Source organism: Oryctolagus cuniculus, chromosome 7 (assembly GCF_051225735.1).
Source record: "Oryctolagus cuniculus isolate XC-2025 breed Fujian yellow rabbit chromosome 7, ASM5122573v1, whole genome shotgun sequence".
In the NCBI taxonomy this organism is placed as follows: Eukaryota; Metazoa; Chordata; class Mammalia; order Lagomorpha; family Leporidae; genus Oryctolagus; species Oryctolagus cuniculus.
Genome location: NC_142873.1, coordinates 151,748,631 through 151,766,532, shown reverse-complemented (window position 1 = coordinate 151,766,532; position 17,902 = coordinate 151,748,631). Strand labels below are relative to the sequence as shown.

At 57.2% G+C, this 17,902-nt stretch overlaps 1 protein-coding gene and 1 pseudogene across 13 annotated transcripts in view; one reads left to right on the top strand and one right to left on the bottom strand.

The window, feature by feature from the left end:
• The window catches only part of TMCO4 (transmembrane and coiled-coil domains 4), a 106,593-nt gene that overhangs the window by 56,544 nt on the left and 32,147 nt on the right, over positions 1 to 17,902 (bottom strand). For all 13 annotated transcript variants that reach the window (XR_016211249.1, XM_089301407.1, XM_089301413.1 and 10 more), the window contains one exon: positions 5,165 to 5,297. Coding sequence is in view for 12 of the 13 variants with exons in the window: in XM_089301407.1 (XP_089157533.1) it covers positions 5,165 to 5,297 (133 nt within the window). In the remaining variant the exon portion in view is untranslated. The remainder of the gene's footprint in view (positions 1 to 5,164; positions 5,298 to 17,902) is intronic.
• On the top strand, positions 5,522 to 11,304 carry LOC149125817 (large ribosomal subunit protein uL1 pseudogene; annotated as a pseudogene).

Below are 17,902 nucleotides of genomic sequence, written 5' to 3'. Positions count from 1 at the left end.
CTGGATTCTGTCCCAGTTGCCCCTCTTCCAGGCCAGCTCTCTGCTGTGGCCCGGGACTGCAGTGGAGGATGGCCCAAGTCCATGGGAGACCAGGAGAAGCACCTGGCTCCTGGCTTCAGATCAGTGCGCTGCGCTGGCCGCAGCTCACTGGCCGTGGCAGCCATTGGAGGACAAACCAACGGCAAAGGAAGACCTTTCTCTGTCTCTCTCTCTCACTGTCCACTCTGCCTGTCAAAAAAAAAAAAAATCTCATTTACGCCAACAAGGCCGGGGTGGTGGGGTGCTGCCCCATGGCAGAGATGTGTCCCTGCTCACTGTCCACATCTCTGAACGTCACGGGGCACAGAATGCACATCCCAGCGCAGTGGAAGTGGGAAGTCTGGGGGAAGCATTCAGTCTGGTGGTTAGGATGCCATGCCCCGCACTGCAGTGCTGGGTCCCAGCCCTGGCTCTGGCTGCTGACTTCGGCTTCCTGCTAAGGCGCCCCCGGGGGGCAGGGTGATAGCCCAGGTGGCTGGGGCCCTGCCAATCACGTGGGAGATTTGTGTTGTGGTCCCAGACCCTGGCTGATGCAGGCATTTGGGGAGGGAATCAGCAGATGGGAATTCTCTCTCTGCCTCTCAAAAAACAAACAACAACAACAAAAAAAACGAAAAACAAAAACAAAGGGGGCTGGTGCAGTGCTGTAGCAGGCTAAGCTTCCACCTGCACCACCGGCATCCCATAGGGGCACCAGTTCAAGTCCCGGCTGCTCCACTTCCAATCCAGATCTCTGCTATGGCCTGGGAAAGCTACAGAAGATGGTTCAAGTGCCTGGGTCCCTGCACCCTCAAGACCCCTGGCTCCTGGCTTCAGACTGTCTCAGCTCTGGCCACTGTGGCCATTTGGGGAGTGAACCAGCAGATGGAAGACCTCTCTCTCTGTCTCTCCTCTCTGTCTGTAACTCTGACTCTCAATAAATAAATAAATCTTTAAAAACAAACAAACAAGAAAACTCCAAGCCATATCTATCCAGAATACAAACCAATTACCACCTGAATGGAAGTGGATATTAGAACAAATCTGAGTTGCCAGACACTTGTCATGATGCCGACAGATTCATTATTAAGAAAGGAGTCCAACACTTGAGTTAGTGCCATTGGACTTTGTGGGCATCATCTGCTTCTAGATTCTTCCTAAAGTGACACCTGCCCACCTGTGATCCCAGGGAGTCCTCCCTTTTAGTTGAGTTTGGTGGAAGGGGAAGACTTGTGGCCTAGCAGAATAAAACAACTAAATGTAAATACAGTCTTTGAGGGCTGTGTTATTTAAATGCATCAGCGTTCATTTAGCAAATCATTTTTACAAAAATTAGGTGGATGATGCGCTGTAATCTCTAGTATTCTGCTTGGTATTGAACATTTATAAACACTGATTGATTCAAAAGCTTTTCTTCCTGATATAACCCTTTCTTTGAAAAAAAATTTATTTAAAAGGCAGAGAGAGAGAGAGAGAAAAGAAGAAGGAGAAGGAGAAGGAGGGAGGGAGGGAGGGAGGGAGGGAGGGAGGGAGATCTTCCCAAATGCCAGCAATGGCCAGGGCTGGGCTGGGGTGAAAGGCAGGAGCTGGGAGCTGGTAACAGAATCCAGGTCTCCCAAGTGGGCAGCAGCCACCTAATTACTTGAGTCACCACTGCCGCCTCCCAAGGCCTGTGTTAGCAGGAAGCTGGAGACACCAATGGAATCCAGTTCCTCTAACGCGGATCTGAGCATTTAATCAGTGTCTTAACTGCTAGGCTACCAGAACTGAGCTGATCCAAAGCCAGGAGCCAGGAGTTTCTTCCAGGTCTCCCACGTGGGTGCAGGGGCCCAAGCACTTGGGCCATCTTCTATGCTTTCCCAGGCCACAGCAGAGAGCTGGATCGGAAGTGGGGCAGCCAGAATACGAACCGCAACCATATGGGATGCTGGTGCCACAGGCGGAGGCTTAGCCTACTGAGCCACAGCACTGGCCCCTGCACATTCTTAACACTTACTTTGTATATAAAGCGACTCCATTTGCCAGTCCTCATGAACTATCGTGGCGTTTTACTCTTGCAACTACTTCAGCCTCATCTGACTGGATGCATTTTAGCATCTCCAGCACAGGGTGACGTGCGCTGGCTGAGTCACGTCTGGAATGCGCTTCCCTTTCCCTTGGAAGAGAAGACTCACAGAGCTGATGCATCTGCTCCCGGTGCGGACTTTGCCCGCTAGTTAGGCAGCCAGCACATCGTGAGCCACTGTTGGCCACGTGCACGTCCTCAAGCCCCAGCGAGGGACCTGGCTGGGCGTTCCACGCCGGCCTCCCAAAGGCAGAGGCCGGATCCCAGGCTGAAGCACTTTTTTTGTTTTAAAGCTTTATTTATTTGAAAGTCAGAGTTAGAGAGAGAGAGAGAGAGAGAGTCTTCCATTTGCTGGTTCACTTCCCAAATGGCTGCCTTAGCCAGGGCTGGGCAAGGCTGAAGCCAGGAGCTTTGTGAGGGTCATGAATCCAGGAGCCATGTGAGTGCAGGAGCCCAAGCACTTGGGCCATCTTCCACTGCTTTTCCCGGGGCCACCAGGAGGGAGCTGCATGGTAAGTGGAGCATCCGGGACTTGAACTGGTGCCCATATGGGATGCTGGCATCACAGGCAGCAGCTTAACCCACTTTGCCACAATGCTGGCCCCTAAAGACATCTTGAGAAGAGTGATAAAGGCACACAGCTCATCTCCTGGGTCCCAGTAAATTCTCCCGGCTGCCATGGCGTCTCCCCTGTCTGAGCGGTTCCCAGCAGGGCCTTCAAATCTGAAATCCCCTCTCGCATTAACAGGCAGGGGGCGCTGTCTCTGAGAGGCGTGCTGGCGGCCTCCTGGTCGCATCTGGGAGAGGCCCAGGAAGAATTCTCTGCTTTCTTCAGCGTTGACAGGGAAGCTGGGATCGGCACCCAGGCCTCGAGGGATCCCGTAGGTGACGGCTGGGACGGGGAGAGGGCTTGGACAGATGCGTCCACCCGCTGTGGGACCTGGGGTGAGTGGTATCACCTGTCTGAGTTTGTTCCTTCATCTGCGAGACCCACGGGGCACAAGCACTCACCGCAAGTTAGACACGCCAGCGCCACGGGGAGGGGACAGCGGCGGCCTCCTGCAGCGTGCCGAGCAGTACAAGGTAATTAATTTAACACCGGGCCAGCATCCCAAGTGAGTGCCGGTTCAAGTCCTGGCTGCTCTGCTTCCGTCCGCTTCCTATCCAGCTCCTCGCTCACGAGCCTGAGAAGGCAGCGCAAGATGGCCCAGGTGCTTGGGCCCCTGCCACTCACGTGGGAGACCTGGATGGAGTTCCAGGCTCCTTGACTTTGGCCTGGCCCAGCCCCGACCCATTGCGGCCATCTGGGGAGCGAAGCAGCAGAGGGACCATCTCTCTCTCTCTCTCTCTCTCTCTCTCTCTCTCTCTCTGTAACTCTGCCTTTCAAATAAATAAATTAGCACATCTTTTAAAACTGATTTAATCCTCCCAACAACAAGAGACGTGGATACGACCATCACCCCCTGGCTAGACATGAAGGAAGTGAGGCCCATGGTGGTGAAGTCGTCGGCGGCCCCAGGGCACGTGGGCGGGGGCAGAGGGGAGCACAGCACACCCCAGGCTCCGGCTTCAGAGGGGTTCGCTCACCCCCCCTGGAAACCCAAAACCTCCAAATTACAAGAAATCTACATAAAATTCAAACCCCCAATATTATAGCTTAAAAAGAGCTGGTGCTGATGCCCAAGGCCACACAGAGAGCTGGGCACGCAGCCCAGCTGAGAACCGGCTCTGCTGGTTGGATGGCTGCTCCGATTCCTCTCCGGGTCTCAGATCCTTCCAGACCACAGACGGACACCACGAGGTCTCCGAAATAATAAACACACGTGGGAAGCCCTTCCTGTGCACGGCGGTAACAACGCAAGTGCGGCAGCTCGCTTCCCCCGGCACGTGGGCGCAGCCACACCCTCCGTCCCGGCCCACGCGAAGCCCAGCACAGGTAGGAGCTCATGGGGCCCGCGAGGGCCCTAAGAGGAGGCTGCTGTGACTGCCCCCCTTTCGTAGGCGAGGGGAGTCCAGCCCCTCCCCCGGTCAGCGGCAGGGCTGGGCTGTGCTGCACCTCCCGCTGGCCGCCTGCCTGTCCTCCTCTGGCACTTCTGGCGTTCTAGAACACTCAGCGGAGCACCGCGCTTCTTTCTGACACTGAGATTTCCAGACAGCAACTACGAGGCCCCGCAGCTTCAAGGCCTGTGGGACCCCACGCGTGTCCGGCACACGGGAAGAAGCTGGACAGCCCCCGAGACGATGCTCACGGCGCGGAGCCAGGGTTTCTTGCTGACACAGCTCTGGGAGGCACAGCAAATGTTTTCAGATGATTTCGACACACCACGTTCTCTCCTTTCTCAAGGAAACACCCCTTGCCTTTGCCCCACAGACTCTGGCCGGAGAGCGGCTCTGGCTCTGAAGTCGGCTTTGGGATTGAACTTCCCACGGGGCCGATCCGGTGTAGTGGGGCTGTTTAAACGGTTACCATGGCTAAACAAAACCCAGAGGCAGGGAGACGTGCCTGGTGCCCAGTGCCTGCAATCAGCCTGTGCCTGGGGCTGATTTATTGCCCTGGGATTAGCTCCTGCAGAGTGACTTCCTCTGCACACCCACAGAGAGCAAGGCTGCTGTCCGGCTGGGGGGTACAGGGCGGAGAGAGGCAGGGGAGCCTCCCTGTGCGCCAGCCCCAGGCCAAGCACTCGGTGACGCTTCTGCATCCCCTTCCCCAGCCACTCTGGAAGGGCGTGATCCGTATTCCTATTTTCCAGATAGGGCCACCTGGCCAAGGTCAGACAGCGGATAAATGCCAGAAGTGGGATTTGAACCCAGGCCACTCGGGACTGTGGACAAGGGTTGGAAGAGCCCGAGGTCAAGCAGGGTCATAGGGCATTCAAGCCACAGATCTGGGGCCCTGGCAGGTAAGGACTGAGGCCCAGAGAGGGCAGGTGACTTCCCAAGGCCACACAGCAAGTCAGGATGCAGCAGGGACCCCTCGTGCAGTGCTCCTTCCACCCCATAGCCTCATCTCTGGGCGGCAGGAGCAGAGTCCTGTCACCAGCGGAAACCCTGGCTCCGGGCCGGGGTCTGGGGCTCTCTTACTCAGACTCCTCCTCTCCGGTGTCCTTCAGGCTCTCCAGGAACGTGTCTTCAAGGAGCTCCAGCTCCTGCAAGGGCACCTGCAGCAGGGAGCTCAGGTGACAGACGAGGACTCTGGCCCGGGCATCATAGCACCCTCAAAGAGAGAGAGAACACGGCGGAGCGTCAGGTCAGGCTCTGGGCTCAGCGACTTTCACAGCAGAGACACCAGCAAACCCCACATCCTGGAATTGCCCACCATGGCCGGGCCTGCGGGCGGGTCTGGGGGCCAGGGGGAACGTGACACAGCTGCAAACATGCCACATGGCAACATGAGGACGGTGCGTTCCACCAGCCACGTGACAAAGAGGAGATGATAATAATAATGGGGGCACAGAGGGGCCTCTGGTGGGCGTGTGCAGTGTGCACTGGGGTCAACTTTCTGGAGGGTCACTGACAACACAAGGAAGTGTCACAAACTTAAAAACACCACCACCAAATCTGCATCCTGGGCGAGGCACCTGCAGCGCAAGGTTCAGATGCCTGCGTGCCCACATCAGAGTACCTGGCTTTGATTCCCAGCTCCGGCTCCTGAGTCTTGCTTCCTGCCAATGCGTGGTGATGGCTGAAGAACTTGGGTCCCTGCACCCACATGGGAGTCCTGAATTGCCTTCTGAGCTCTTGGCTTTGGCTGGGCCAAACCCCAGCCATTGCAGACACTCAGGGAGTGGACCAATGGCTGGAAGCTGTCTCTGACTCTCTGTCTCTACCTCTCTGCCCCCAAGTTATGGAAAAAGCTTGTACTGCTTTTGCCCCAGGAATTTAACTTTGAGAATTCCAATCTTTTTTTAAAAAATATTTATTTATTAATTTGAAAGTCAGAGTTAGAGGAAAAGAGAGAGAGAGAATCTTCCATCTGCTGGTTCACTCCTCAAATGACTGCAATGGCCAGGGCTGGGCCAGGCCAAAGCCAGGAGCCAGGAACTCTACCTGGTCTCTCCCATAGGTGGCAGGGGCCCAGGTAGCTGGGCCATCCTCTGCTGCTTTCCCAGGTGCACCAGCAGGAGCTGGGTGGGAAATGGAACAGCCGGGGCCCGAATCAGAGCTCTGACAGAGGACGCCGGCATTGCTGGCGGCAAGCTTCGCTCACTGTGCCACACACTGGCCCACACAGGATTTTGTCTCCTTTTCAAAATCATCCATAATGAAAGGGCTACTTTTATAATTGGAAAAATTAATCGATGCCAAGTTAACCAAAAGCATCTGTCTCCATTCTAATTATAAAGCCCAGCAGTTTTTAAAGTCAATACGCGTTAGGGGTGGGGATTCAAAGCGACAGAATGAGGCACCCCTGGGCAGGCGCTGTGGCACAGTGGGTTAAGCTGCCTTCTGTGATGCCGGCATCCCGTATGGGCACCAATTCGAATCTGCTTCCAATCCAGCTCCCTACTAATGCGCCTGAAGAGGCAGCAGAAATGGCCCAGGTCCTTGGACCCCTGGCACCCACGTCGGAGACCTGGATGGAGTTCTAGACTCCCGGCTTCAGCCTGGCCCAGCCCTGGCCATTGAGGCCATCTGAGGGCTGAATCAGCAGAAGGGAGATCTCTCTCTCTCTCTCTTCCTCTCTCTCTAACTTTGCTTTTCAAATAACTAAATAAATCTTGAAAGAAAGAACGAACAGACCCTGCCCTGTGGAGTGGTTTCTGTCTTTGAGTAGCAGAGCGATGAACATGATCCCATGCGAAGTGTCTCTTTTCCACCAAGACTCTGATTGCATTTCCAAGCCCAGGCTGCCAAACTCCACCCCATGTGCCTGGCAGGGGCCCCCACGTGGCATCAAGGACCCTTCCGGGTCCCCTCTAGGTGACCTCAGAACATGACACACATCTGTGGACATCTGTGGGGCCAGGGGCCTTGAACTTTTACTCTCCTCCCAGGATGTGGCTCAGCCGTCACCTCCACCCTGAACCTCTCTGATCACGTCTTCCCTTGGGGTGGGGGGAGGGGTCTGCGGTTCCCTACAGGCCTCTCCCGGCCCCCCGCCCTCTGTATCATGCCCGATCTCAACTTCCTCATCTGTTCATTCACACCCAGCACTTCCCCACCCACCCACCATGCGGCTTGCTGCGACAGCTCAAAACATGTTGATTCAGTGAGCAAACAAATCCTGCTGATTCTGAGGGCAGAGTCTCTGCCACCCAAGCCCCATGCCAGCCTTCTAAACTGGACCTCTGGGACACAGAGAGACACGCCCAGGCCTTGGCCTTCTGCTGGGCTGCACTAACCACCCGTGTTGGGGTGGGGCCTGGGAGACACGAGCCATCTCAAGGGTCCATTCCCAGATCCAGCTGCCCGTCGGCCTTGGTTGGGTCTCCCAGGTCCTCGATGTGGGACCCTCCCTTCTGTGACCTCAGGGCAATGTCACAGGGCCCCTGACATGTTCAAGCCGGAGGTCTCGGCTTCTGCAAAGGCCGTGGGCTTAGTGCAGGGCCTGTGGTGCGCGGGTCGGCTTCTGCCAGCTGCTCCTGACCGACTTCCTGGAGCAGAGCCTGTGTACGTGCTGGGAAACAGACCAGCGTGTGGTGTGTCTCGAAGTCACTAGGTTAATTAAAGCACCCACAGACAAAGGCGCAGAGCCTGCTGCGGCCAGGTGATAACGGGGCCGCGCAATCGAAGGCTGGGCGCGATGATTAATGGGGGGCAGTCACGATCCATGGCTAGCGCACGCCCATCGGTCAAGGCTGCGGCGATAGCCGCCAGGTGCACGGGTGATTAACATTCCCGAGGTGACCTCAGGCACGGGCTTGGTACCCCGGCCTCGGGGAAGGGCCATTCCAAGGACCTCGTCTTGCCGCTGAGACTCGTTAAGGAGGCGGGGCGGGGCACGAGTCCTGGGCTCCCCCAGGACCCTGGGGTTCTCTGGTCCCAGTTCTTGTGCCAATTTGCAGGTGGCCAACTTACCCAGTGAAGGCCTGTCTGTCCTGGCTCAGTGAAAGGTGCCCCATCCACCTTGGAGCTTAGGCTGAAAGCCTGGGCCTTGTTCCTGGCTCTTCTCTCCCCCTGTGACGCCCAGCCCACCAGCTGGCACGGCAAGTGGTGCCTCCGAGGTAAATCCTGGTCTGACCCCGGTGACCGCCTCACTCTACACTCTCCGGCCCCCCACTGGCTTCTCAGCGTTCCTTCTCGACCTTGAACGCCACTGGCCGCACAGCAACCAGAGGGTTCTGTAACGTCACCAGTCGTGTTCCCACGCTGGCTTAGAACTCTCCAGTGGCTCCCTAGTGCTCTTCGAATCAAACCCACATTTCCTCCGAGGGTCTGCAAGACTGGGCTTGCACGGCCCCTTCGGGTCGCCCTCTCCCACCGCGCCTTCTCCCCGCCCCTGTATCATGCACCAGCATCTTCCCTGTCCAGAAGCCAAGCTCATGCCTGCCTCTGGGCCTTGGCACTGGCCACTCCTGCAACTTGGGAAGCTCTGCCCCCGGAATTCTGCCTGGCTGGCCTTTCCCATCAGGCCGAGTCTTAGCTTGCACCTCACCTCCCTGGAGAAGCCAGTGGCTCTGCATTTAGAGCTGCCCACCCCCGAGTCCCCTGTCCCTAGGACCTGAATTCTACCGTCATTCTCTCTGTGTCATGTCTGGCTCTCCCCGCCGGATCATCGGGGGTCTTTGCCTTGTTCCTTGCTGTCTCCCAGCGCCTGGGACACTGGCTGGCAGTCAGCAGGTGCGTGGTTCCAACGCGCTGGCTCGGGAACTCACTGACTGCAGCACTGCCCTGCTGGCCCGGGTTCTCTGCTGTGCCTGCTGCCCCTGCTGCTGCTTCTACCGAGACACTCTTTTTCCACCATCCTCCATGTCCCAGTCCCTCCAGGGGTAAAGGGAGAAGGCATTACTGGTTCACGCCTCTCTCCCTCTCCGAGTGGGGATGCCTCTTACAGTGGTGAGTTATCCTTAAATGTCAGAGTCTGGGTAACGTCTGAACTCTCTCCTAGATTTGCCCATCGCACAGTTCCTTCCTCAAATGTCACCTCCGAGAAGCCCTCCCTGACTTCGCTCCACCGCTTTCTAGTCCCTTACCAGGAATCACTTACCACCACCGAAAACCGCAAAATGACTGTCTGTCTCCTCTCTAAAATACGAGCTCCAAACTCACTCTGCATCCTAGGGCCGAGCGCCAGCACCCCAGGAGGAGCTCCCACTCCTGACGGCTAGCCCTCCCCATGGCCCGAGGCGTGGGTGTTCTGCTGCCCCACTTTGCAGACGAGGGAAGAACAGGCACACAGAGGCTAACACACGTCCTCAAAGCCACGCAGCGGAGAGGGGGGAAGCTTGGATTATAATCCAGATAATGATGCCAGTGGTTCTGCTCTCTGTGCTGGCTCCTTTACAGGCAAATGTCCTACTCCTGAGTGAGTCTGGGGAATCCTGGACAATCTCACATGGCCAGTTCAGAACTCTTAACTTCAGCACACACAGGGCTTATACACAAGCTCAGGGACAGCCCTTGGCCGTGAGCCACAGGGCCACCTAAAAATGATCTGTGCCCTGGGCGTGCAGTTCTTTGGAAATTCCTGTAGGGGCGAGGGTGGGAGACGGCAGCCAGGGAGCTGGGCTCTGCCATCAGGAGGCAGGGGTGTGCCAGTTACCTAGAACTACAGGAAGGTCCGAGGATTCACCCCACACACATACACGCTACAGGAGCCCTTGGAGCCCAGCTGGTCCCCTGGTTCAGGGAGCGCTGGGGGCACTCCCGGAGTCAGCCTGTGCACTCACATGGAGCCGGGGCCCGAATCCACAACTCTGGGCTCTGTCCCCATCAGCATCTCCCAGTACAGACACGACTGCATTTTCTATCTCCTAATCCAGCAACGTCTTGTGTGCTGGAGGATGAGCTGCACCCTGGAGCTGGGGACTAAGTGCCAGCTGCCAACAGCGACTCCCTCGACTCTCCCAAGTGGGCCTCAGTGGGGCAGGACAGCCTCCTGTCGCAAGGCATTGAACCGGCCTCTGCTCTCAGCAACAGTCCCACCTCTGCGGGCCTGATGCCGACCTTGCACCTGCCAGGAGAGCCCCAGCTGGAGCCCATGCCCTTGGGGATGGCATCGTGACCCGTCCCTTCCCACTGGGGGCTGGCCTCTAGACCGAAGGAAAGGAACCAGGGGCAGAAACGTCAGCCTTTATCACACAGACTATCTGCTAGCTGACGCTGTCTACGAGCTGAAAGGCTTTGGGCAAGTCTTAGCCTCTTTTTCCGGTTACCGCAGCGCGAGGAGCCATGAGCAACAAAGTCTCTTGCGACACCTTGTACGAGGCGGTGCGGAAAGTCCCGCACGGGCACTAGCGCAAGCGCCGGAAGTTTCTGGAGACGGTGGAGCTGCAGATCAGCTTGAAGAGTTATGACCCCCAGGAAGACAAACGCTTCTCGGGCACCGTCAGGCTGAAGTCCAGCCCCCGCCCCAAGTTCTCCGTGTGTGTCCTGGGCGACCAGCAGCACTGCGACGAGGCCAAGGCTGTGGACATCCCCCACGTGGACATCAAGGTGCTCCAGAAGCTCAACAAGAACAAGAAGCTGGCCAAGAAGCATGACGCCTTTTTGGCCTCAGAGTCTCTGATTAGGCAGATCCCACGAATCCTGGGCCCAGCCGGCAAGTTCCCCTCCCTGCTGACACACAATGAGAACGTGGTGGCCAAAGTCGATGAGGTGAAGTCCACAATCCAGTTCCAGATGAAGAAGGTGCTGTGTCTGGCCGTGGCAGTCGGCCACGTGAAGACGACAGACGATGAGCTTGTGTACACCATCCACCGGCTGTCAACTTCCTGGTGTCACTGCTCAAGAAGAACTGGCAGAACGTCCGGGCTTTGTACACCAAGAGCACCATGGGCAAGCCCCAGCGCCTGTACTAAAGCACACCCTAATAAACCCTGGTGCCACCGTCCAAAAAAAAAATCTGTAAAATGGGAACAGAGCCTTTTAAATCTGATGAGATGTAATATGTCCAGCACTGGGGACATGAAGTGATCAACAAGGGTAGTAGATGCTACTCTTCTTAAGGTAAATGCTGTGTTTCCTGCATCCTCTCTGCTAAGTCATGCTAAGATGCCATTCTTGGGGCCAGTGCTGTGGTGCCGTGGGTAATGTGACGCCAGCATCCACATGGGCGCCGGTTCAAGTCTCAGCTGCTCTACTTTCGATCCAGCTTCTTGCTAATGCACCTGGGGAAGCAGCAGAAGATGGACAAAGTGCTTGGGCCTCTGCACCCTCATGGAAGACCTGGAAGAAGCTCCTGGCTCCTACCTGGCCCAGCCCCAGCTATTGTAGTCATTTGGGGAGTGAACCAGTAGATGGAAGATCTCTCTCTCCTCTGTAACTCAGTCTTTCAAATAAATAAAGAAAAATATTTTAAAAATGCCACTTGGGACACCTGCATCTGTGGTCAGAGTGCCTGGTTACTTCGCTTCTGGTCCAGCTCCTGCTGATCCGCCCCTGGGGAGGCAGCAGGTGGTGGATTTTACTGGGGTCCCTGCCACCCATGACCCAGATGGAGTTCCTGGCTCCTGGCTTCAGCCTGGCCCAGTCCTTGCTGTTGGAGGATTTGAGGAGTGACCCAGCAGATGGAAGATCCCTCTTTCTCCTTCTTTCCCTCCCTCTCTGCCTTCCAAATAAACAAATAAAAGAAATTACAGAAAGAGAATTATGCACAGAGCTGAGTGTACACAGCAGGTGCACATTTCCCATCTGCCGAGTGGATGAGCCAGGCTGCCTAGGTGCTGATAAGCACAGGATCCCCAAGGAGGCTGGCAGAGAAGCCAGCAACCAGGTGATACCACTGGCATCTCCCCGGGGCCAAGACAAACAGCCCCAGGGTGGCTGACTCATGGGGAGGCGGAAAAGGCTGCCGTGGCTCCCACATGCCTGTGTCCCCGTGGCCTGGAACTGGCCCTCCCTTTAGGACCCCGAGTGCAGAAATCACCGTTCAGTTCAAGTTGACCAGGCGCCAACTCAGAGTTCATGGCGGGCCGCACTTTGTCTTAAATGGATTCTGAAGCTTTGCAGTGGAGCCCTGGGCTGGGGTCCAGGGGCCAGGGGCTGGAGTCCGGGCTGAAGCCTGAACTTATCCCCGGAGGTGGGGTGAGCAGTACCTGATCACCAGTCCCAGTAGCTGATCTGAGGGTTCTATGCGGGTGCGGGTGCTTCAAAAAGTTCATGGAGAACAGAATTAAAAGGTGAGTGCCAAAAAAAAAAGCACACATAGCTTTCAGGACACACATTTTGCAGGGACCTTCTGAAGTGGGCTCCGCCCCTCTGCACTGATTCCCACTCTACCTGAGGGGCCCTGCACTGCGGCTGGCGGGACCCTGTGTCACCAAAGGCAAAGGAACCGGAGCCCCCACCCGAGACGGCCGGATGCTTGTTCTGTCGCCTGGAAGGCATCTGGTGAGGTCTGGGGACACCGAGAGATGCGTGACTGGCACCTGGCGGGCAGGAGTCGGGGAGGGGCTGAAGGCTGAGAAGGCGCTGCCTGGAGGGATGCGTGGGCCCCGGCTCAGTGCGGCCGTATCACAGAAGCACCTTCTTCCTGCGGGCGCTCAGCCACAGATACACAGAGGCGTGTGGAGACTCCAGCCCGCTGGCCACCCACGGGTCTGAGATTCCCATGCTGACTCCACGCTGACCCAGGTGGCGGGGGACAGAGAGAGTGAGCGCCAGCCCCACTGGGAGAGAGCCAGCCAGGTGGGGGTGGGGGCAGAGAGAGAGAGCGCCAGCCCCACTGGGAGAGAGCCAGCCAGGAGGAAGGCGGTCAGATGCACGGGCCCCTGCTCGGGGGCCAGCTGTCCTCTGGGGGAGGCCCCTCCCCCTCGCCAGCAAAAGCTCAATGCCCACCACGGGGCTGTAGACGCTGGGAGTCAACAAGCAGATAGGGTCTTGCCCCTGTGCGGCTCAGGGAAGAGGCAGAGACCACTGGCACATCGGAGACGCCAACCCGCTCCCCCGAGATCCTGGGCGTGTTCTTAGACTCAAAGCCAGTTTAAAAATCCACCTTCTTTAAATGGCACGTGTGGCCCCTGCCCTGCATTTGTATCAGAGACCGCAGCCCAGGACAGTGACGCGACAGCACGAGCATCCCAGAGACAAGGCGAGAAGCCACATGTCCCGATTTCCAGGCTTTGCCATCTCACCCCGACCATGCTCAGGGCGCGGCACCTGCAGGCTGCTCCCCACCCCCGCAGGGTCCTGAGCAGTCCACCTGCATCGTCCCACTTCCACACCTCCACCGACAAGGTACGGGCGAGGACACCAAGGCCGGGAGACACCACTCGGTCCCTCACCATGGGTGACTTTGAATTCTAACCCCCAGGACCCATTCTCTGGGTCCTTGGTTATTTGTTGGTGTGGTCGCGGAATCAGACAGGGCAACTGTTAGCAAGCCACTGCCCTTCTGTGCCTCAGTCTGCTCATCTCTATGACCTCTGGGGACCTTTAGACGCCAGCACCTGCTCCCATGGCGTGCCCACTGCACTGTGCAAGCTGCTGCTGCTGCTCTTAGCTGCCAGCACCTGGTGGGGGGGGGCAGCAGATAAACCAAGGGCACCTCCCAAGCTGCCATCAGAGACTAGGGCAATTTAGGTAGGAGGTGGGGCTTTGTTCCTGGTACGTATGGGGCCTGGGTCCAGGAGCAAAATCCTCAGCTGCTGGAGTCCCTTACAATAAATAGCAGGGCACTGGCAATGACCTCTACATACTCTCCTGTACACTTTCAGTCATCTCTGACGACTTACGGCAGCCCTACAATGTCAATGCTATGTAAACAGCTGTTACATCGCAGTCTTCAGGGACCAGTGACATGGAAAAATCTGCCTATGTTCAGTACAGACACAACGCTTTCCTGAATAGTTCCTATTTGCAATTGGTTGAACCCACAAGAGTGCTACAATAGCCCTATGGGGACGTCTCTGTCCTTGTGGGTAAAATCAGTTAACAGTTTCAAAGTGTCCAGCTCTGCAACTCATCAGCTTAGGCAAATCGCCTCTCCGAGCCTCAGTTTACCCACCTGTAAAGCAGGAATGCCTACACTAAAGGAGAGCTGTGGGGACGAAATCCAACAATGACTGATGGGAGCAGGCAAGGTTACTAGTGTCTCACAGGTGATTAACAAGGGGCAGGAGCGCTGTAGAACTTAAGAGGCAGTGCCGCTGCAGGTGCCCGGTGCCGACAAGGATGTCCCCAGGAGAGCACGAAGCACAGGCAGCTGCTCAGGCCGTTTAAAGCCCGTCGTGCACAGCAGGCTAAGCTGCCGCCTGCAGGGCTGCCACCCCGTATCAGGGCACCGGTTAGAGTCTCAGCTGCTCTGCTTCCGATCCAGCTCCCTGGGAAAGCAGTGAAGGGTGGCCTAAGTGCATGGGCCCCTCCCACGTGGGAGGCCCACATGGAGCTCTAGGCTCCTGGCTTCAGCCTGGACCAGCTCTGGCTGTTGTGGACATTTGGGAAGTGACCAGTGGATAGAAGATCCATGTTCATTCTCTCTCTCTCTCTCTCTCTCTCTTAGAATGAATAAACAAATCTTTAAAAGAAAATAAAGGCCGCTCAATCACTCTTCAAGAGCCAGCCACACGGTCACTCACAGCAGAGAGAGGTGTGCTGCCAAGGGCCCGCGGGTGCCCGCACAGCCTCAGGTTAGTGGGCTGAGGAGAAGGGGGGCAGGCTCGGGGCGAGGGCGGCGCTCCCTACTCAGTGAAGGGCACTGGGAGGAGGTGCTGCACTGGGACCAGAGGCTTCAGACCCCCAGTCCACCTCCGCCACTGCCTGGCCCGGCCCAGACTCGGTCCCTGCTCCTGTCTAAAGGGGAGGCTCATCCAAGATGCTCTCCAGTTGCGAGCCCCAGGTCTGCGACACAGCAGTGCAGCCTACACCACCTCGCTGGGGAGTGCAGAGTCAAAGCCTGCAGGAGCCTCAGCACCAGGCCCGGCAGAGCGGACACTCACCAGGTGACGGTCTGGGGGGGCTCTGTCATCCCCCAAAAGCTCTCCAGAGCAACCCGGGCCTTTGCCCCCAGGGCAAACCCAAGCTCTCCAGGAAAGTCCCCGGGAGTCAGATGTTCTTCCCCCTCTTCCAGTTAGAAAGTGTCACTGTCCTCCGGCCTGACGTGGTGACGACTCCTGAGGTTGCACAGCCCCTGACCACGTGAGCTGTGAGGGCACACAGGCAGGAAACACCCCCAAACTGGGAGTCCAGTGACACCTCCCAGGAGGCAGCAGGCGATGGCTCAAGTCCCTGTCCCCATGTGTGAGTCCACAACAGAGTTCCAGGCTCCAGGCTTCTGCCTTGCTCAGTCCTGGCTGTTGCAGACATTTGGGAACTGAAGCAGAGGATGGAAGCTCTCTCTCTCTCTCTCTCTCTCTCTCTCTCTCTCTGTGGGGGCGGCAGGGTGCCTCTGTGTGTGTGTTTCTGTTTCTCTCTCTCTCCTGTGCTCTGCCTTTCAAATAAATAACAGGGCCCGTGGTGTGGTGCAGCCAGTTAAGCCACCACCTGTGACACTGGTATTCCATATGAGCTCCAGTTCAAGTCCCAGCTGCTCTACTTCTGATCCAGCTCCCCGATAATGCGCCTGGGAAAGCAGAGATGGCCCAAGTGCTTGGGCACCTGCCACTCACATGGGAGACCCAGATGGAGTTCCAAGCTCCTGGTTTTAGCCTGCTTAGCCCTAGCTGTTGTGGCCATTTGGGGAGTGAACCAGAGGATGCAAGATCTCTCTGTGTGTCTCTTCCTCTCTCTAATTCTGCCTTTCAAATAACTAAATCTTTAAAAATAAATAAAATAATTAACAAAAAGAGATGGGCGCTGTAAGGGGTGATCAGACAATGAGGGGCTAACGTAGCTGTGGTGGGCAGGCGTTGGTTAGAGGGGAGGGGAGATGGGTTTGGCCCCCTCATGCTCTCTCCCTAGCTTCCTCTCTTGCTCTGCCACCTTCCAGTGTGAGACGACACAGCACTTGCCAGATGCCAGTCCCTCAATCTCGGACTCGCCAGCGTCTAGAACTGTCTGAACCGAATCAGCGTGCTTCCCAAGTGACCCAGTCCCAGGTGCTCGGTTACGGAGGCTCCACACGGGCCATGGCCAGTGCCGACCGTGTGCTCTGGGGCTGCGCTCACGGCGGCGCTGCCCAGGCTGTCACGCACAGAATCGCTCGCATTCTTGCTCATGCACAGATCCTGGGGCAGGGCCTGGGGATCTGCATTTCCAACAAAGCCCCAGGGCTGCTGAAGCTGCTGGCCGCCAGTCACCCTGGGGGTAGCAAGGGCTTAGAGACCACCCCCACCCCCCCTTTTTTCTTTTACAAAGAAAAGAAAATGCATTATCCTCTGAAGGAGAAGTCCCAGGGTAGGGTAACCTTGTGCTTGGCACCCCTTGCAGACGGGGACTGCGCTAAATCAATTTTTCCCAGCAAACCTGCACAGCACTAACTGCTGTGGGCTGCAGGAAGCCCCGGCTCCCTACTCCCCCATGGTCTCTGGCCACCGCCTTGCATCAGATGGTCATGAGACACAAATTCCAGGATTCCTGAGACGGGACCCTGATACCTGGCGACCACAGTCCTAGAGCTAGATGTCACCTCTGAGCCCCTCTCCTCTGTCCCCGGTCTGTTGGCCACTCTGTTGTCCATTCCAGAATGTTCCTGGGCCCAACCCTCACTCCTCTCCCCACTGCCCTCACCAAGCCTGTGATTCTCACGCCTGTCCAGGTGAAATCCGCCCTGCTGGACTACAAGGTGCCTCCGTGGGCCCAGAGCCCTCCCTGGCCTCCTGCCTGGCTCTTTGCCGCCTCTGTCCCGCCCTTCCTCCTCCTAGTTGCAAGTCGGCCGAAGTTGCCCTGTGCACGGTGTGGGGCCTGCTGGGGACCTCACTTCCAGTTCAGTGTTCCTGCTCCCTTCCGGGCCATCCGGACAAACCTCAGAGATCTCTGTGCCAAAGCCTCTCCCCAGCTCCGGCCTCTGCAAAGCCACATATGGAGGACGGGGGCACCCAGGCAGAGCGGAGGGGCTGGGCAGGCGCTCCAGAGGCAGCCTGTGTGGGGCTCCCTGGGAGACGCCCCTCCCTCAAAGATACACCTGTGTCCCCAAAGCTGCGGATGTGACTTTAATTGGAAAAGGGTCATTGCAGATGTCGTCAAGCTAAGGATCGAGGGGAGACTGCCCTGGAAAGCGTGTCCTGACAGGAAAGGGACAAGAAGACTGCCATGGGAGGAGGAGAGTGGGGGCGGGGAGAAGCAGCCACAGGCCTGGAGCGGGCAGAGGCTGAAGGGGCACAGAGCATCTCCCCACCCCCCTTTACCTCCCAGCCCCCACCCTAGAGCCTTCAGAGGGAGCTGGTCCTAAGGCACCTTGGTTTCCAACTTGTGGCCTCCACTGTTTCTGCTGCTGTAACCCGTGCAGCCACGGGAAACTGACAGCCGCTTACGGAGCAATCTCGGGGAGGTGTCTAACCTCTCTGTGCCCACTGGGGTGCTAAGATCAACATTAATTCCTAGACTGTTTACCAAGTTGGCTATGCATCAGGTGCCAGGGGTCAGGCTCTGGAAGCAAACACGGTCAGACCCAGAGCCCACTGCTGGCAGGGAAGTCGGCTGCTGACCCAAGACTCGGGCAGCAGGTGCACAGCTGTCATCGCAGTTGGCATGAGCAGTGGGCTGGGAAGGCTTCCCAGGAGGGCCAGGGAAAGGGAGCAGGTGAGTGGGCGTGGCCAGGACAGGCCACATGCAGATGCCACG